Below are 21,249 nucleotides of genomic sequence, written 5' to 3'. Positions count from 1 at the left end.
CAGCTTCTGAATCACTCTTATGGGGCTATCCTGCCTGCTGATATGATTTGCTATGGGAGAAATCCCATACATTGGACATATGTATCCTAATGAGAACATTGGAGGGAGTCTCTTCCTCCTCTTCCATGCACAACCGATAGGTTCTCATAACTGAAGCTGTGACGATGTGGCTGTAAACATCAGCACAGGATACTAGCATTTTGTTAAGTTCAGCTGTACAGCACCCAGAGTTAGAGGCTGTGACTCAGTTTTACTAATGAGATTCAGGAAGTTGTACATCCTGCCTCCTGGTTTCTCTGACAATTCTTTCTGACCAACAGCATAAAGATAATGCCTCACTAGCCCCGCTTCCTAATGTGCCCTGCAATGAGTGCACCCACATGTTTTCTCTTCTATGTAGTGAATACCAAATATTCTTCCTTCACGCACAATGCATGGCTGCTAACACTAAGGAAGTATTCCCTTGCAAAGCCTGATGAGGACACTGGAGTTATACCTGGTTTCTTCAGGCACCATGACGAAAGACGGCCAAAGATGTCAAAGAAGTCGAGAAGGTGCTGCTTCCCCGACTGCGGGATCATCGGTAGCATGGTGATCAACACCAAGACACCAGTTGTGAGGACCACAACATCAGTGTCCATCTGCAGAAGGGAAGGGCGACGTCAGGCTCAGCACTGGATGAGGGTCCAAATCCTGAGGTCACAGATCTGAAGCCCCTCTTGTGCTCATTTCCTGACCCCTAAGAATTTGAGGGACAGCACTGAAATAGACTTAGCAAAAAGAAGCACTGTACCCTGTTGCCATTGTGGTGAGACTGGGGGACTATTTCCCATGCTCTACCATCTCATCTGAGAGATAGTTTAACTTGGCTTGAAACTCCTGAATCCCAAAGCTTCAAGAAAGACCCCTATCCCAGTCCCTGGATGACAGTGTAAGAGACAGCTGACACAGAACACAGAATACAGGGCACAGGGCACAGGACAGGACTATCTCCACCCATCTGGCTAACCTTCAAGATGTTGACTCTCTGTTAACTGATTAAAGAACACTGCATATTGAGAGCCAGTTTATTATCTCACTAGTACTGGGAATCAAACCCAGGGCCTTCTACATGCTAGGCAAGAGCTAACACTGAGCCATATCCCCAGTCCAATTCACTATTTTTCAAAGGACTAGTACAGGCCAAACATGGTGGCTAACACCTGTAATTCTAACACCTGGGAGGCTAAGGCAGAAGGATTGTCTCAAGTTGAAAGCCAGTCTGGTTCCACAGTAATATACAGATTAACCAGGAATACATGTCAGGACTCACACATATACATAAAATATAAATAAATAAACAAGTTAATCCAAGGCAAGGAAGGTAGCTCAGTGGATCAAGGTATCCATTATCAAGACTGACAACCTGAGTTCTGTACCTGAGACCCAAGTGGTAGAAGGAAAAAACTGACTCCTGCAAGCTTGTATTAAGTCACTTCTCAGAAACAATATTTACAGATGTATTTCCTTCAAAACCTTACAAATATCCTACCTTGAGACATTTCAATAAAGAAGGCAGAAGAGGTGCTTGAGAGAGCTTATGCTTCCAAGATGGCTGCAGTCTCACAACATGCCCCAGCAGTGAGAGGATGGATAAACGGGTAGCAGCTTTGCCTACATACTCATTAATTTTGTCCAAGAGGTGCTGAAAATGTAAAACATAAGGAGAAATTTTCCTGGAAGTGTCTAAAGTTAACCAATAAACTGAACTCCAAGGTCTCAAGTCTTCCCTCTAACACAAGCACCAAGAGATGGGCTGGAGATATGCTCGTCCTGTAAAGGCTAGGGCTCAGTAAGCCCAACCCAACACTTCAAAACTACATTAGTGAACAGTTTTCTTCATTTGGCCTGAGAGAACATCTGCAATTTATGAAAGATGATCCCTTAAGAATACAAAAGGATCCTAAAGAGAGACAAGACTGTATTACACCTTCTCTCTCCACCCTTGCACAAAACCCAAGGTTACAAACCCAGGGCAGGCTGTGGAAGGCCCATACTACTGTAACAGCAAGCATAAATGCTCTAGCCTTAAATATAAAACAAACCGTTGTGGTGTTGCAATCTGGCCCAGAGTAAAGAAGACCACAGCAGGCAATGTAAAAAGCATGCAATCCTAGAGTGAATAACTTCATCTGCAAATGCAAGACTTAGCTGGCTGCACTCAGGCATTTTTCCCTTATTGGTAGGTTCAAGAATCCTACTCAAAGCACAGGTTTAAATATCTTTATTGCAAATGTCATTAATCTACCATAGTGTTAGAATTATAAGATTTCTTTAAAGAGCAACATCTGTAAAAAAAAGAAAAAGCTTTCAAAATTGATGCTATTTTGTACATTTTCAGATTTGACTCATCTGTGGGTTAACCTGTGGATGAGCTGCTGTGACTCATGGCCACCCTCCACTGACTGAGAATACACAGATGGCCATGCTATCCTACCAGCACTCACCTTATCATGTGGCTCCTGCAAGGTGGTCAGGATGTGCAATACTGATTGAGAATTGGTTTCCAGGTAATAATCCACCAACGTGTTGACAAGCATAGGCCCACGTTCTAAACAAAAAGAGCAAGTCATCAAACTTTCTTCCTTTCCCCTAAGTGGTTGTCAGGAAAGGCAGAAGATATCTTTTTACATTAACCAAAGGCATGTAGCACTGTTTTTGCCCTTTAGAAATACATTAGACTAACCGGATAATTCCAAGCTGATTGGCCTAAATAGCCACAAAAGCATAGGAGATGCTACCATAGTTAGATGGCTCAGTGGTAGAGTGCTTGCTGCACAAGCATGAAGACCTGCAATCAAATGCTCAAAACACAGAGAGAAAGCTAGGCACCATGGTACATGCCTTTAATCCCAGCACTCAGGCAGACAGATTTCTTGAGTTCTAGACCAGCCTGGTCTACAGAGCAAGTTCCAGCACAACCAAGGATATACAGAGAGAAACCCTGTCTTGTAAAACAAATCAAAACAAACAACCAACAACAACAAAAACAAACAAATGAAAAAAGCCTGCTTTGATGATACTGCACTGAACCTCTGAACCTGTAAGCCACCTCCAATTAAATGTCCTTTTTAAGCATTGTCTTGGTCATGGTATCTCGTCACAGCAGTAAAACCCTAACTAAGACAGAAGTTGGCACCAGGGATTGGGGTACTGCTGTGACAGGCCTGACCATGCTTTTGTTTGGAAGAATGTGGATTTGGGGACTTTGGATTTGGAAAGCCATAGAATCCTTTAAATGGGGTCTAATGGGCTATCATAGTAGGAATATGGGAGACTTTGTTACTGAGAGTGATTTGAATAGTACGGACCTGGCCCAAGAGGTTTCAGTGGAGAATTTCAATATGCAGCCTAGAGACTGTTTTTGTGGTATTTTGGTGAAGAATATGGACTTTTGCCTTTGTCTGAAGAGTCTGCCTGAAGTTAAGGTGAAGAGACTCAGATTAATTGCATTGACAAATGAAGTCTCAGAGATGCCCATCGTACACTTTGTTCTCTAGTTAAGTATCATGAAAAGCATTTTAGACAAACATAGCAAGATGAAAAAGAGAAAATATAAAATATATAGTTTGAATATTAAAGGGGCACCAGGAAGTGATATGGATGCTCTCTCATCTTAGCTACCTGGAAGCTAGTATTCTGTTAGCTGCCTTCAGATGAAATGTAGTATTCTTCAGCTCCTCCTGCACCATGCCTGCCTGGATATCTGCCTTGAGGATAATGGACTGAACCTTTGAACATGTAAGCCAGCCTCAATTAAATGTCTTTTTTTTTTTTTTTGAGACAGGGTTTCTCTGTGTAGCCCTGGCTGTCCTGGAACTCACTCTGTACATCAGGCTGGTCTTGAACTCAGAAATCCACTTGCCTCTGCCTCCCAAGAGCTGGGATTAAAGGCATGCGCCATCACTGGCGCAAATGTTGTCATTTATAAGACTTGCCTTGGTCATGGTGTCTGTTCACAGCAATAAAACCCTAAGACATTGGCCTAGCATTTTAAGACTGGCATGGAAGACCCACATGAAATCCCAGCATTTGGAAATTTGGAAGGCTGAGGCAGGAGGGCTTTACAAATTCCAGGCTAGTTTGGAATGCATAATGAAACAAGGTCTCAAGAGAGAGAGAGAGAGAAAGAGAGAGAGAGAGAGAAAGAAAGAGAAGAAGAAGGAGGAGGAGGAGGAGGAGGGGGGAGGGGAAAGGGAAGAAGAAGAAGAAGAAGAAGAAGAAGAAGAAGGAGGAGGAGGAGGAGGAGGAAGAGGAGAGAGAAGAGAGAAGAGAGAAGAGAGAGACACGCGAAAGTGAGCAAGTGAGCTGAAAACAAGCATTTGCCTTCAGGCCCCAACTCACACAGCTCCAAGTCAAGAGAGAACAAGTCTCTACTTACCAGAATTGAGGGACTCCTTGAAGATGGTCGTCACGTCGTCCCGCACACCCAATGTAGAAGAGTCCAGCATGGAGAGTAGCTCCCCAATGTTGGCTAGCTGGGCCATTCTCTCACTCAACTCTGCTGTGTGGGCTCCCGGACGCGTGCTAAAGGCTTCCACAGCTCTTCATTAGGGCCACTACCAGACTGCAGAATGGGAATGTGGACAGTGTAACAAATGACTCTTACATGACACCACAAAAATTAAAAACAAGCCAGAGAACCCCATTCATCACTGCCTATGCTGGACAGAACTGTGCTGTTGACAGACAGGGGAGTTCTTCAATGGGCAAACTTAGGAAGCTAATGGAGCTCTGCGACCATCACCACAGCTTCTCAGTCATTCTCTCTGCTTCTGGGTCCATCTGGGTGCTGGCTAATACTGCTTCAATCCTGCTCCACTAAGGAGAAGAGCTGTTTTCACAAGCTGCACAAGCTCCTCTCTTTATGACATTATCAATGGCTGAAGTTGGAAGAGCTGGTAAGGGCACCAGTCCAACAGCTCAAGTGAACCAGGGATTGTTTCAGATTTAACACACACTAAAATCCATAGGACACATCTATTGCATACAAAAGCTGCTGGTAATAGACAAGTGATTGCACAGTAGGACCACTAAGATACACCTGCCAAACTTAATGCTAGGAGGTAAAGCAACTACTACATTACCTTTACATTTACATATAGAAAGCAGCTCATTCCTAAAAACGTTACTAAACACATCTGTGACAGTTTTTAAAGCTTCACTTTACAAAGGGTCTATTGCTTATGAGAGGCACTGGGTGCTTTCAACAACTGTCCCTGCATATGCTACCACATGATGGGCACATGCACCTACATTACAGCAAGGGAAACCCAATAAATACTATGCTCTTGGTCACAAAGCCCTCTCTGAGCCTGGAGACAACTGCATGATGTTGGTCAACATATATATACTCAGGTACACATTTACATATAAATTCAACTTTTTAAAAAGCTCAAAACTAAAAATAGAAATACTTTATCTTCTTTAACATGAAATTAAGTGCATAAGTGACAATGATATCACCCTAGCCATTTCTGCTCAGTGACAGGGTGAGGTGTGGAGCAGAGTACTTAGCAAAGTTGGTACACTCCTCGCTGACTAGCGGAGCCCTACCACCACAGGTTCAGAGACAGCTTTGGGCCACCACTTTTAGGACTACTTCAGAATACACATTTACACGACTAATCCCTGTGCTTACAGCCAGAAAGTCACAACAGATTCTTCCAGCTAATGATGAAGAATATAATACACAAATCTCAAATATTCTGTCCCAAGTTTGGTTTTACTTTATTTCCTGTAAGGTTAGCAAGATTCTGCCTTCTGTGTAGGCAGAGGCAAAAGAGGCAGTACAGAATGCAGTAGCAAACCAAGATGGTGTCCACTCTACCACCAAGGCAGTGTTAGGACAACAAGGCTCTTAGCTTGTTTTCAAACTATAAATGACGTTTTGGTGAACAATGGTTTGTGGAACCTTCTCTTCCTAAAAGTCTTTTTTTTTTTTTTTTTTTTTTTTTTTTTTTTTTTTTTTTTTTTTTTTTTTTTTTTTTGGTTTTGCGAGACAGGGTTTCTCTGTGTAGTCCTGGCTGTCCTGGAGCTCACTTTGTAGACCAGGCTGGCCCCAAACTCAGAAATCTGCCTGTCTCTGCTGCCTCCCAAGTGCTGGGATTAAAGGCGTGTGCCACCACCGTCCGGCCCTAAAAGTCTTACAGAAAGCAAAGATGAAGTTTTATTCTAAAGCACATCAGAATATATTTTTTTAATATTTATTTATTTAATGCATGTGAGTACACTGTAGCTGTACAGATGGTTGTGAGCCTGCATGTGATTGTTGGGAATTGGAATTTTAGGACCTCTGCTCACTATGGTCAACCCCCTCACTCTGATTGGCCTGGCTCGCTCAGTCCTTGCTTGCTCTGGCCCAAAGATTTATTTATTATTATACATAAGTACACTGTAGCTGACTTCTGACACTCAGAAGAGAATGTCAGATCTCATTATGGGTGGTTGTGAACCACCATGTGGTTGCTGGGATTTGAACTCAGGACCTTCGGAAGAGCAGTCAGTGCTCTTACCCGCTAAGCCATCTCACCAGCCCTAGAATATTTTGAACAACAATTTTTTTCTCTGTGGTTCTAAAATATACTTTTTACAAAATCCAACTTTTGGCCGGGCAGTGGTGGGCACACCTTTAATCCCAGCACTTGGGAGGCAAAGGCAGGCGGATTTCTGAGTTTGAGGCCAGCCTGGTCTACAGAGTAAGTTCCAGGACAGCCTGGGCTATACCAAGAAACCCTGTCTCAAACAAAACAAAACAAAACAAAACAAAACAAAACAAATCCAACTTTTAATCCCAAAGAATAATATAAACCTTGAGTTTTATATGAGATTTCCATCATCATCACAGTTCAAGCCCTTTTGACACTACAGAAAGCCCTCATGAAAGCTAAATCACAAGCTCTGAGATCAGCTCCCATAGAGGAACAGTAACTTAGACTTAGGGAATACAAAACTAAGGCGCTAAGATGGACATAGTAGGTGTGAGGAGAACTTCTATGTGTTCCATCAAAGAAACAAATGGCTCAATGCACCTCTTAGATGCACCTCAGCCTGTAGAAAGTCAGCTCCACAGACACAGTGACGCATCCTCATGCAGCTATGGAAATGACATACTACAGAAAAGTACATTCTGGAGAATCTGAAAGACAGAACCCAAGGAACCACTTCCATACCCTTCAGGGCTAGGCAGCATTTCCTTTAGTCATTATCTTGGTGACTGAGTGACTTGGTGACTACCACACAGATGGCCTTGCTCGTGTCAAGGACTCATGACCTTCAATGTTTACTCCCGACTCTCAAACCTGTTGCTCTGCTTTATCTTCTGGATCTCTAAAAGAGGCAAACACTCTGGATGACATCCCAGATCCCCAACCCCTGCCACCCCATATGTGTCTATCTGCAAACCTCTTCATTTTGTATCCCCTTTGCCACACACCCAAGCACAGCCCCCACCATCTTCCTCTAGGAAACAAGAGAGCAGCCGCCTGCTTTACTCTGCCTGCAGTATGCAGGAACTTTAAAACAGGGAAATCAGGATGGCTCCCACTTAACATCAGCCAGCTTTCCCTGGAGAATCTGAGCCAGATTCACCAGTGTCCTACACCACCCATGTCATGCAGTCTGGTACTCAGCCATCACCTCTGCCTCCTTCCACTATGTGACTGTGTCTCTCATCATGCTAGCCACACCTACAAAACTTGTCTTCTCTCTACTCCTAGACGTTCTCTCCACACCTGTGGCTGTGTCTCTTCAATGCTCGCTCAGAGGACCATGTCTGAGCAGCCTTCTCCTGACACTTGATTTAAAGGAGCATAGGTTGTTGGCACCACTTGAAATAAGAGCAACTTTCTAATCATGAGAAATCCTCAACCAAGTTGACCCTCCACAGCTACTGGTCAATTCTGACCCCACGGAACATTCCATCCCAGCAGCAGGAAAAGCAGGATCTGGCAGCGCTGACTTTCAGCCTCTATACTTAGGACAGCCAAAGTGCTAGTCTTTGAAAGGCCACAGCTGAACGCTCAACTACCTGAGGGGTTCACATCACACCTGGCTACAGGACACTACAGGTGTGGACAAGAAGTGTATTTAGACTATTTAATAGTTCACACCTGTACATTCACTCAAATAAAACATTCAAGATGAAACCTAAGTGTGTAGGTCAACATTCTGTCAATTTAGTATGAAATGTGTAATCATAAAAATAAAAAAGTGAGTTAATATGTGTTTTGTTTCGTTTTGTTTTTTTCAAAACAGTTCTGGAAATCTAGCCTAGGGCCTTGAACATTGTAGGCTAACACTCTACCACTGAACTCCATCACCAATCCTAATCAAGAACATTAAAATCACTTGATATATTAATTAATAATACAAATATTAAGTGGGTAGTTTATTTAGATAACTTTACAAATAATAGTATATGTTCTTTGATTCAACCACTTACAAAAAATTAACACATGAAACCCATATTCTATCCTAATCATAATTTTACAGAATCATTTTCTAAACACTTATATTTGCTTCTCCCTGTGTATATATATCTTACGTGCACCAGACTCATGAATGGAGGTCAGAGGCCACTTTGAGGATCCGAGGGATAAAATTCAGCCCTTTGGGCTAGGTGACAAACATCTACAATTGCAGAGCTGTCCCTAGCCTTGCATGTCCCCGGAAATGTCACAGAATTATTTCCGAACCTTATTACAAACAAAATAACCTGTAAAAACTGCATTTAATTCATAGTCTTTTAAGAAGAAAATTATGCTGGGTGGTGATGGCACGTGCCTTTAACCCCAGCAATTGGGAGGCAGAGACAGGTGGCTCTCTGTGAGTTCAAGGCCAGCCTGGTCTACAAATTGAGTTCCAGGACAACCAGAGCTACACAGAAAAACACTGTGCCATTCTGCCTCTCACCCTTATAAAGAAGAGGAGGAGGATGTCTGGAGTGTTTTCCATCTCACAGGATGAATTAAAGACAACCTTACATAAAAAAAAAAAAAAAATTACAAAAAAAAAAAATCGCTAACCACCACCAATAATAAACCCTGGTTGGGATCCCTGAATGGTAAAGAGCCTGCCTAACTAACCTTAGAGCCTGGGTTCCATCCCCACCACTACAAACAAAACTACACAGTAACAAATAAAAACACATGAAGGGAAACAATGTTAAGAAAAAATAAATAGAAAAATATTTTTTACTTACTTGCCAAATTTGACTCTCTACTTTCTAAAAACACTCAAGTTTTGAGCCTACTAACAAAAGGCTGCTGGAATGAGAAATGAGGGTGGCCAGCAGCCCCTAGCGGCTAGGGAGTGAAACTGCAGGCTGGCTGAGGTCTCCCAAGCTGTGAATCCCTGGACCTACTGTGAGACCTTCTGGGAACTTCCCTGAATATGGCTTGATGACAGGACCTAGTGCACCTGCTCAGGGGGCACCACAAGCACAATGGACCGTGATCACAAGATAATCTGGCACTCTTGTGTTCAAAAAGCATCTCAGCTACACAGAAATCTTACACTTTTAAAATCTGACTGCTACAATAATGATATCGTCGTAATGAAAAAAGCTTACCTCTCTGACTGAGTTCACATTCAGTGAAATTCTAAAAGGAGGTGTGGTTTCAATATGCTTTGTCCATGGGACGTCACACTATTAGGACTTGTGGCCTTGTCAGAGGAAGTGTGTTACCATGGGGGTGGGCTTTGAGGTCTCTCTGCTCAAGCTCCACCCAGTATGAAAAGAAAGCCTCCACCTGGCTGCCTTTGTGCAGAACTCTTGGCTCCTCCAGCTCCATGTCTGCCTGGACACTGCCATGCCTCCCGCCTTGATAATAATAGACTGAACCTCTGAAACTGTAAGCCAGCCCCAATTAAATGTTGTCCTTATAGGAGATGCCTTGGTCATGGTGTCTGTTCACAGTAATGGAAACCCTAACTAAGACAGAAGGCAATGCAGCCCAGTGTGATGGCAAGCACTTATAATCCCAGAACTCTGCTGGCTGAGGCAAGAGGATGGAGGTCAATCTGGACTACATGGTGAGGTGAGGTGAGGTGAGAAGGGGCAGGGTGAAGAAAATGATTGAACTGAAAACCAAGAATTCCCCACCTCAGGAGTTCTCTTTCTTTGAGAAAATGATGCATCCACTCTCAGTGTGTAGTGCCATCTACCACCTGTGCTAAGACCCTGTTATGAAGTTATACTTCCTGGTCCTCGGACAAGAGTGAGGCGGTGGTGGACTTAGCAGCTACCACTAACCATGGAATGAGTCATACTCATGAAATGAGTATGTATATAGGAAAACCATAGACAAATGCCAGCCCATCTTCCCAAATTCCTGTACAGCACACAGCATGACAACTAGTACCTGCAATGGCTAATCTTCATTGTCAACTTGATGAGATTGAGAATCACCACAGAAACATACTTCGGGGTGGGCACATGAGGATGCTGCTATAAAGGTTTAACAGAACCCAGAAAATGTACCCTGAGTGTGGGTGGTACCACTCTGTAGGTTGAGGTCCCAGACTGGATAAAAATGAGCAAATGAGCTGAGCACTAGCATTGACCTCCCCATTTCTTAAATGTAGATGCAGTGTGACCAGCTGCCTCAAGCTCCTGCCACCATTTAACTTCCCTGCCATGAAGGACAACAACCTCAAACTGTGACCAACCTTTCTTCTTCCTCCAGCTGACTCTGTCAGGGATTTACCACAGCAACTAGGATAGCGCCTTTGCTAACAAACTCAAGATTGGCGCTTGAGGGTGGGTAGATCACTGAGACTAAACTCATATCTGCAAAACTGTCAGAGCCTTAACTTTGAGACACCATCAATTCTTAAAAACCAACAGAAGAAATAATTTATTCAAAAAAGCTGACTTAAGACCATGAACAGATACAAACACATCAAGATGCTAAAGAGCTAGCTTGGGAGGTCTCAATCCATGATGCAAGTCAGAATCACCTATAGAGTCTACAAATGACAAGGCCCTTGTCTGCACAGCAGGCTACAGCCTAGAGATGGCATTAAGTTTGTTTACAGACTCCAAAGTATATTCCTGAGACCCAGGCAGGGTGAAAAACTGGTTAAATAACTTGTTTTAAGCTTCAATGTAATTAGTGGCTAAAACTAGAATTTGCTATTCACAGAACTGATTTTCATCTTTAAGCCCAATTCTTCTACTGTAAAATGGAAATACACCATGTGTGGTTATGAAAAACTATATATTAGACAGTCAGAGCCTGACATCAAACAGCATTTAGGAGGTCACTGGTGATTTGGTTAACGACCTCAAGCCATAGATGCTCTTGTGTTGGCAGGGACACTTAAGCCCCCAAAACAAAGAAACAACTGCACACTAGGGCACCCATGGGCAAGGTGAGACATCCCCTCCTATCCTTCCCAGCCACTAGACTAAATGTCTACCTTACCTGTTCTGGGGACAGATGGTACATCAGTTTCTAGTGCTGTCAGCCTGGTATCTTTCATGGTCACTGGAGGGAAAAAACACATACATATGTATTTATAGTAACCTTAAAACGAAAGAAAGCCTAAGACCTGATCAGAGGGAAGTTTAGACTGGTCTAGTACAACTCTGCCCCACCATCCTTGGCAGGTGGTCAACTGCTTCCCATGGCACTGACCTCCTTGATTGCTCTAAAGAGGAGCTCTAGAACCTCCTCTCCTATGCACTATCAGCCAGAGGGCACGGTGGGTCTAGAACAAGAGTTCTCCTCTTACTAGCTCTATAACCTTGGGCTGTTCACTAAGTCACTAATGTCTTGCCTTGAGTTATTTTCCATGAAGTGAAAATGTCCTCAACCTCAACACCCACATGGGATGTTGAGCTCCAATGAGGACCTCACAAGAGTGGGTGTAGTGGTGAGTCTGCAAAGCACTTAGTGGGCCTACATCATTATCCTTTCACAGGCCACACTCCCTCTCGGCCCTGCTATGTTGCCTTCAGAGCATTTAAATTCCTCAGTCAAGAAGGCATCAGATCCCCCACTTGAGCACCAGGCACATCCAGCCCACACACCCTAAAAAACTTTACCTTGCCCCCTCCTCAGCTAAACTTTTTACTCTTCCTAGGCCTTCTACCCTCCCACTGCCATGCCCCAGCAGGCTAGGCTCCCGATCTACCAGCAGCCTGTATTGGTCACTTCCTAAAACCCCATGAAGTAGGTGTGAGTAACTGTTGGACACACTGGGAAGCAACAGCAGCCTACTCCATACTTGGCCTTAGCAGTTACCACAAGGGCTGGTAAATGTACAAAGCCTGATTCTGCCTTCCAGCAGCACAGACTAAGTCTAATCCTACTGGACAGGAATAAAATATTTCAACAGCGGCATCTACTTTCCTTCCCCTCTATTCTACTTCTGTCCGTGTCAAAAAAAGTATGTATATGAATATATTCTAGTTTTGGTTTTAAGCCATGAGCCCTTCAGAACCAGTGAGATGGCTCAGAGGGTACAGGCACTTTGATTCCCAAAGATCTACATGGCTGGTAGCTAACTCCTTCCGATTGTCCTCTGACCTCTACACATGAACAGTGGTGTGTGTACCCACATACATACATACATACATACCAAATAAATATGTAACTTAAATCATTTTTCAGAATGTATGGGTCCTTAGCCCCAAGTTTAGAGATGATTTTATTGGAAGACTGTATACTCCATGAGGACAGGGGTCACATATTTGAGACACCCAGGACTATCTTGGTACCTAGTACACAAAGGCAAATATATCCATGCAGTCTGTTCCCTAGGATACCACTAATGTCTCTGACTGCCAGTCCTGGCTCCACAGCACAGACATAGACTTACAAGGGGTAGAGGACAAGCTCTGGAATACACAGTGCTGGTCAAAGTCAAACAACAGTACTGAACACCTCTCCAACACAGTCTCTGCCCTAGTGACAGGGCAATCACAGTACCACATGGCACACATTCAGGGAGTCATGCCAACTGTCTCAGCAGCCACTGAAAGTCTGTGGGCAGTGCTATTGGCCACTGGCCCTACAAAGGTCTGGCCAGACCCTGCAAGTAAGAAATGCTACCTAGCTGCTTCCATTCCACTAAGTAACAGAGCAGAGCTGGTGTGGGAGCCTCTTATCTTCAGAGCCCTAAAATCATCAGTCAGTCAGTGGGTCACACTGCCTTCCTTACAAAGTAATTCCACTTGGATCTTCTACCTGAAAAGTGCTTAAAGGTGAGATCCTGCAGCCTGCCCAGCTAAGGCCACTTTTCTACACAGAATACTACTACAGAAACCCGAGTGGGGCATGTCATAACATTAAAACTTTAAAACTTCATTTCTTTTTTTTTTTGGGGGGGGGGGGGTTCAAGACAGGGTTTCTTTGTGTAGCCCTGGCTGTCCTGGAACTCATTCTGTACATCAGGCTGGCCTCAAACTCAGAAATCTGCCTGTCTCTGCCTCCCAAGAGCTGGGATTAAAGGCGTGCACCACCACTGCCCGGCAAAACTTCATTTCTTTATCATTATTCTTAACAGTAAAGTAATGGGACTGGACTGGCATCAGTTTTCCGTGGTCCACCTGCCAGGATTCTATTTTTAAAGGCTCTTATTCATTTATACTCACATCTTGACATGGGAGGGGAGTTCTACTGTGCATGATATTCGTATCAGTAAGGGAGATGTAAAGCAGGAGACTCCTTGGAAGTGAGGGGTGTGGATGGAAACACTCATCAGAACACAAGAACAACATCAGCTCCTACTTCTTCAAAAGAGAAGAAAAGGAAATGTCCCCAGATCTTTAGAGTTTTCCTTCCTTGATATTTGATGTAAAAGCTGTGCTGACTGTAACTTCATTTCTATAAGCAGTCTTTTGGGTAAAAATAAAAGGTAGACATGAGGAAGACAAGGGCTTTGTGTGTCAGCACGGTGAGAACAGAAAAAATACTGGTTGGTTTTTGCAATTATCTTAATTCTTTTCAATCTCTAGATGTTGTCGGATTGTTTATGTGTCTGGGATTATACATGAACTCCAGAGCAATGGTTCTCATTAGTAGCACCTGCATAAATCTTTTTAGTCCCCTTGTCAGGACAGTGGCTCAGCTAAAATAGATTAACTGTATGCTATCACCTCAGGGAGCTTTGTATCCACTGGTCTACAATATACAAAAGCAACTTCCAGTATCCATAGGGTATCTCTAAATGTAACCTGTCTTCACTGGTCTTGGTTTTATCTATAAAAACCTAACGGCAATTCAGGTAGATTCCTGCATCATCAAGTATACTTAAGACAGAGCAAAAATATTTCATGGCTGTATTTGGTCTAGCTCAGGAGCACAAAGGTGACTTTTAAGTAATATTCTAGCAACTGGACCAAATGCTCTCAGCACTAATGCACCCAAACAGATTAGACACTTAATTTGATTTTCTCTCTCTGGACACAAAAGGAAAAAAGGGTTTAAAAGCTACTGATAAGAGTATGATTTACAAGCCAGGCAGTGGTGGCACATGCCTTTAACCAGCACTTGGGAGGCAGAGGCAGGTGGATTTCTGAGTTCGAGGTCACCCTGGTCTACAGAGTGAGTTCCAGGACAGCCAGGACTACACAGAGAAACCCTGTCTCGGTGGGTTGGGGGGAAGAGTGTTCAGTTCCCAGTACCCATATGGCAGCTCCCAACCATCTGTAATTCCAGTTCAAGGTCACTGAAGCCATCTTCCACCTTCCTTAGGCAACTGGAAACATTGATGCAAATATACACACTCTGGTACATATACAAATTTAAAAAATAATACTGAACTAAATCTTGGTGGAGATCAGGTACAGTGAGGAAATCCCAGGGAGAAGAAACTGGTGAAGACAAGAGACAATAAGAAAAAAAAAACCTATATGAAAAAATCTTGGGGAAATGTAATGGGGCCCACCAGGTACCAGCACAGACTGAATGCCAAGTCCAACAACCATTAGTATTTCACATGCCTAAGTCTTTATACATTTTTGTTTGTTTGTCTTTATTTGTTTGAGACAAGTTCTCACTACATAGCCCTGGCTGGTCTGGAACACTCTATGTAGGCCCAGAGCTCACAGCAATCCTTCTCTCTCTCTGCTTCCTGAGTGCTGGGACTAAAGGTGTGCACCACCATCCCCAGAATGATTACTTTTAAAATATGGTACCTAAGGCTGACTTCCTAGTGAAGCACAGAGAATCCAACACAGCTTAGCTTGTGTGAATCAGAGTCAACTTCCTCCTCTGTCCCCTCCCTCCCCCAGCATCAGGCTCATATATTTGAATACTTGGTCCCCAGTGCTAGAACAGTTTGGAAAGGAGGTTACTTCTTGGAGGAGAATTGTCACTGAGGATGATTTTGAGGTTTCAAAAGTCCACACCATTGTCGGTTAGCAGTTAGCTCTTCTTCTCATTCATAGTCTCTCTCCCTCTCTTCTCCTCTCCTCTCCTCTCTCCCTCTCCTGTGCTTGTGGATCAGATGTAAGTGCTCAGCTACAGCCCTGGCACCATGCCTGTCTGACTGCATGCTGCCATACTCCCCTCCATGGTACTCATATACTGGACCTCTCTGGAACCATGAGCCCCAAATTAAATGCTTTCTAGTATAAAATGCCCTTTGTCAAATAAAAAGTAACTAAGAACCTGGAGAAGAATCTGCCTGGGAGGCAGAAGTATCTAAGTTTGATCCCAGCATTCATATAAAGCTGGGTGCAGTGGCACACATATAGCCCAGTGCTGGGATAGTGGTCAGCAAGTCTAGCTTAACCGGTGGGTTCCTGGCCAGAGATAGACCCTGTCTCTAAGATGGTGTTCCTGACACCTGAGGTTGTACTCTGGCCTACACACACACACACAAACACACACACACGCACACACACACACACAGAATAAACGGTGGGGCTAGTAATGGAGCACAGCTGATAGAGTGCTTACCTGCCATGTACCAACTCCCTTCACTCAACTACCAGTATTGCAATAAAATAAATACATAAGAAAATTTAAAAAGTAGGCCTTTCTTTCCTACCAGTTTTTTTAAAAAAGTTTTTGATAAAGCCCAAGTGTATAAGTAGGGTTTGCTGGAAGGGTTTTTGTTGTTGTTCTGTTTTTGCCTTTTAATATGTGTTTTGCCTGAATGTATGTCTGTATACCACAACTGCGCTTAGTACCTGCAGAGGCCAGAAGACTGTATCTAATCTGCTGGAACTAGAGTTACAGATGGTTGTGAACCCTTATATGTGGATGGCAGGAATTGAACTCAGATCCTCTTAACCACTTATCCATCTCTCTAGTCTCTAAATGTGTTTTTAAGAGCAGTAAGCTATCTAGAATGACTAGTTGGACTCTAAGCAAGGTTTATAACATTTCTAACTGGTTCCAAAATCCCATTATATATATTCATTTTGGGGTGATTGGGTATCAAATGCAGATACTGGCTTATAGACTTTTTTCAGACCTTAAAAGAAGAATAGATTTGCTCCCACAAAAAAAAAGTTTTAAAACCACTACCTTGCCAAAGATGACTAGTAATCTCAAAAATCAGGAGGTGGAGACAGGAGGATTAGAAACTCAAGGAAAGCCTTGCCTACACAGTAATTCAGAACTGGCCTAAAAGTAAAATAAAATAAAAATCCTACTGACCCATGGGTTAGTTTAGGAGATTAACAGATTGGGCAGTTTATCTCAATGAAACATTAAATACTTAGGTTCTGAAGCCAATCAAAGTTCATCTTCTAGCTCAGCAAGTTTCAGAATCCTTTCCTATCCTCCTCAAGGTTATTGGAAGAATAAAGGGGATCAGACATGAAAACACTTAGCTGTGCTTGGCACATAACAAACTTTTATAACAATGTTACCACGAAACAAAAGGTATTGCAGAGTACAGAGTGTTTAGCAGCACAGCCATTTATTAGCAGGTATTTGAAACACTAATAACCATTCTGTAACTTAAATCTGATACACTTCAAATTTGCTACTGTTTTCTGTGAGGGACACAATGTAGCATAAGTTTAACCCCAACAGGCAGAAAACCACTGCATCTGTCCTCCATCACCACCCTGCTCAGCCCTATCGCATCACCAGCATAAGACAAGATCAAGCTTCATGACCCTACGGCCCTATTTATTTCTGTCATAACCTGTGAGATTCAGGTCAGTAGCTACCATTCCTTGTTAGGGAATAATGCTGTGCATATAAGTCACTTTATTCATTAAATGTCAATCTGAACTCATTTAGCTATAAAATATATCTATTTCTTTATATACCCCCCCAAAAGGAGGGACTAGAAGAAATTGGTATGGTCCTAAGGTCACATATCCTTTACATGTATGTAAATATGTATATTTTTTATCCTTTCTAATTAAAATTGACATTAATTAGTAACTTTTAGCAAGTACAGATTTAAGAAGTAAAAAGAAAATTAAGCTCAAATTACTTTATGGGAAATCTCAGTGAAATTTAAATGAGTATACACACCAAAAATATTTAGTATACATACAAAACTCTATTATATAGTTATCAACTGATGATCTAAGATTTTTAAAACACACACTTTCAAAAGAACAACAACAAAATGCTCAACTATTTCATATACTTTTCTTTCATGCCTGTGGCCAATAAGACTTGTCTTTAAAAGGGAGATTTATAAGAGAATATAGAGGGAAACATTGTTTAAAGGTAAACCTCAATGTCCCATCCAACCCAAGAGTCACTCATTTTCTTTGTCATTATAGAACTATTAACATAGAGTCAAGACCAAGTAACATTGGTCAGAATATTTACTAAAGCTCAGTAAGATTTTGAATCACAGAAATCTGGCGTTAAGGATACCCAGTCAGTTCCAGAAGTGAATATTCACTCAGTACAGCACTGGAATTAAAATAATAACAATAACAATAACACCCGCAGCCTCGAAAATTTTGAAGGAAGACAGAACAGATCAAGCCAGCTGTGTGCAAAGTCCAAGTTCACCACAACTTCACACATAGGCTCGAAGATAGCTTAAGAAAGGCCTCTGCACCGGGCAGTGGTGGCGCATGCCTTTAATCCCAGCACTTGGGAGGCAGAGGCCAGCCTGGTCTACAGAATAAGTTCCAGAACAGCCAGGGCTACACAAAGAAACCCTGTCTCGAAGCCCCCCCCAAAAAAATGAGAGGCCTCTGCAATAAATTATAAATTGAAAGAAGCAAATAGCCAAAATGTTACTTTAAGCCCATGACCAAGTCATGTGTTTGGTACACAGAAGCAGACTTCTCTCAAAAAATAAAAAAAAAAAAAAAAAAAAAAAAAAAAATGCCCATGCACAGAGTATCTATCCTCAAGGACAGAGTACAGAGCTATACCTATTATGGGGCCAGGTATTAGACACACTGAGGGTCATGGAAAATTCATTTGGGATTCTTTGCTTCTGGCAGTTCTGTTCTCCTGCAAACATTCCACAGTCAGGTTTGGGTTAGATCTGCCCTGGTCAGACTGTTCAGTTTTCTCTCACAATTCTGCACAGAAAGCATCACACCACAGCAGCAGCAGGACCAGGCAGTGAGGAAGAGTGCCACTGAGATAAGACTGCAGACGCTGCAGCTTATTGAAAACATGCAAGAAACTGGCAGCACGCTTCCTTCTACCTAGGAATTTAGGGACATACCAAGTGTTCATGACACCGAGAGATGCATGGAGCTAAGGAAGCTTACATCACCTGCCCTTCTAGCCCCATGATGTAAGGGTGTTTTTAGAGAAGATATTAACTTTACTAAGAAGGTATTTTCTGCTCACATCCTCTATAAATACCCCTTACATTTATACCAGGTGGTTAGAAAAGTCTGAAAAGCCTCGTTTGCCTGATGTATGACTGTTAAAGGGGCATTTCCTTACAAAACTCTAAATCAGTTTTCCTATTTGCATATCCCAGGTTTATTCAGTGCTGCTCAACTTAAGAATCACAGGTGGGTTGCTCAGTAAATCAAAGGCTCCCAGAAGATTAGGCTCTGTGATGCTTCTTGGAATTTACCACCGCACTTTCCCAGACTGTTTGAATGCAGATGACTCCAACTTGATCCTAAAGTTATAAATCAAAATATCTCAGAAGAGCATTTGTCTATTTTAGTACTTTTACAGCTTACGCTACGTAAAGTGAAGTGCTAATTCTATACTTGTTTTTTAAAGTAGGGGTTTCAGCTTTTTTTTTTTTCAGTTGAATACCCTCGGCTTTATGGAAAAATATAAAATACTTTGTAATCTAATTTGGATTAACAAATACGCGGTGCTGTAAGAAACAAAAGCATAAGACATACAAAAATCCACACACACATACACACACACCTACCTTGGCCAAATGATTAACTACACTCACTTAATAATAGGGCACCTTTAATCAAATAACAGACAAATGGAACCAGTCGGACCTCAATTCCAGTGCTGTCTCAGACTAAGGGGGTGTGACCTTGGGCAAATTATGCCAACCTCTCCAGGCCTCAGTTTCTTCATTTAGAAAGGCTGCAGATTGCTTCTCCTTTGTCCAGAACCAAAGGCAGGATGGCTACTAAGCACTTCCAACAGTGTCCGGTCACACAGGCACCCCCTGTTCAACCCCCCCTCACCCCCAAAAAGACAGTTGCGGTTACTGGCCGAACACACTCCCCGCCATCCCCACGTCTCTCCCATCCCAAATCCAAAACGCAAGAAGCCAAACACTTTTAACCCACAACACAAAGAAAGGGCTTGGATTCTAAAAAGGTGTCTGGGACGGCGGGCAGTGGGTCGTCCCGTTCCTCCAATGAATGAACGAGCGCTCAGCAGTGGCTGGGCAGGTAGCTGTCCCTAACGAGCACCTCTGCCGACTCGCAGGTAACTGTCTTCAGCATCAATTAAACACCCACAAGTACACCCGGAGCCCAGCCCTCAGCCGTGCACGCTCGCACCGAGACAGCGGGCGCGGGGCAGCCTCGAGCGCCCACAGGCGGCCTTCATTCATTCTCCACCCCCGACCCCGGCGGCGGCGGTCGAGGCTCACGCCGCGACCCTACCCCCGGGTCCCGGTGCTCGGCCCGTGGTCTCCGACCTGCGCGGCGCACCCCCGTGGGAGCCTGTCACCTTAGCAAGCAAGGGGGGCGGCTGAGCGGGGCCACCTCGGGCCCGGAGCTGCAACCATCCATGCCTTCGGACGGACCAGGCCCGCCTCAGTCCACCCGGGCCCCAGCAACCCAAGCCAAGCCCCTCCGGAGCCAGCGCGCGATGAGGGCGAGGAAGGAGCTCCCTGAACCCCCTTCCCCGGACCCCCGACTCGGCCAGCGCGCTCCGCAGCGCCCCACAGCGTGAGGTCACGCTGCCAGGGCTGCCCCGAAAAGCCCACAAGGAAAAGAAGGGGAAACACCCCCGTACTCACCCACCGTCTCCTCCCCCTCAGCTGTTTACCTCACAGTCCCTCCAGCCTACAGGGCGCCGCCATCTTGGACGCGCAGCACCTCCCCCTGGCGTGAAGCGTCTCCGAACGGCGGAGGCCTACGCTATGAAAAAGAGTCCCCATCCGGGTCTCTCCTGCGCCCCGAACTTAATGCCATATGACCAAGGTCTCAGCCTCTCCGGACAGGACAGGATATACCACTTATGGCGATTCAGGCCGACCGAGAAAAATAAAACCGAAGGAGATTTTACTGTGGGGGCGGGGACGGCGGAAGGATCGCGAAGGTGGGGGCCCACTGAGAGATCTTGTGACTCCGAAGGAGGCCGAAAGAAGTGCCGGCGCAGAGGGCGGAGCCACGAGAGCAGCCGAGGGGCGGGCTGGGGCGGGGCGGCCACGTGACGGTGACAGGAGGCGCGCGCTCGGAACAAGCAGAGTCAAAAACAAGCTGGCAGGGCTAGGCGCGGTGGAGAGCGCTGGCCCATCCGAGCCAGGTGCTTCTGCCTGTGGCACACCTGCCATCTTTGGGGTCTCCCTGTGGGCATTCCTATTGCCCAAGGAGCCTCTGGGGTCCGCTTGGATGGACAGCCTGTCAATCACAGCAAAAAGGATGGGGCTTTTTTTTTCTCCCACTTTTTCCTTCGCAGAAGAGAGTCTGTGGAGTGACACGTAGAGACCAGCCTTAGTCAGAGGATGCAGTTTATGTTGTAAAGTCAGAATATCTTGATTTACTTGCTTGTCGTGATAAGGTGTCAAGTCTTTTCAAACCTACTAGCGGGTAGTGCAAAGCTTTTTAACGGTCTATCCGAATGGATTTAGTTTTCATTTGCTGTTGTT

General features: G+C 44.1%; 1 protein-coding gene across 6 annotated transcripts in view; it reads right to left on the bottom strand.

The window, feature by feature from the left end:
- The window catches only part of Tsc1 (TSC complex subunit 1), a 46,346-nt gene extending 25,684 nt beyond the window's left edge, over window positions 1-20,662 (bottom strand). Inside the window, exons 1-6 of one of the 6 annotated variants that reach the window (XM_031369544.1) lie at window positions 20,398-20,662; window positions 11,469-11,531; window positions 4,421-4,606; window positions 2,487-2,590; window positions 1,532-1,684; window positions 497-641 (exon numbers count right to left, since the gene is read on the bottom strand). In XM_031369544.1, coding sequence (XP_031225404.1) covers window positions 497-641; window positions 1,532-1,684; window positions 2,487-2,590; window positions 4,421-4,526 — 508 coding nt within the window. In that variant the 5' untranslated portion in view covers window positions 4,527-4,606; window positions 11,469-11,531; window positions 20,398-20,662. Of the gene's footprint in view, window positions 1-496; window positions 642-1,531; window positions 1,685-2,486; window positions 2,591-4,420; window positions 4,607-11,468; window positions 11,532-20,105; window positions 20,328-20,397 lie in introns of those variants that run through there. The other 5 variants (XM_031369545.1, XM_031369540.1, XM_031369541.1 and 2 more) reach the window with 5 other exon arrangements.
- Between the last annotated feature and the right edge of the window lie 587 nt (window positions 20,663-21,249).

This window comes from Mastomys coucha, unplaced genomic scaffold (assembly GCF_008632895.1).
Source record: "Mastomys coucha isolate ucsf_1 unplaced genomic scaffold, UCSF_Mcou_1 pScaffold15, whole genome shotgun sequence".
NCBI classification, from domain to species: Eukaryota; Metazoa; Chordata; class Mammalia; order Rodentia; family Muridae; genus Mastomys; species Mastomys coucha.
This window is presented reverse-complemented; position numbering and strand designations above follow the sequence as displayed.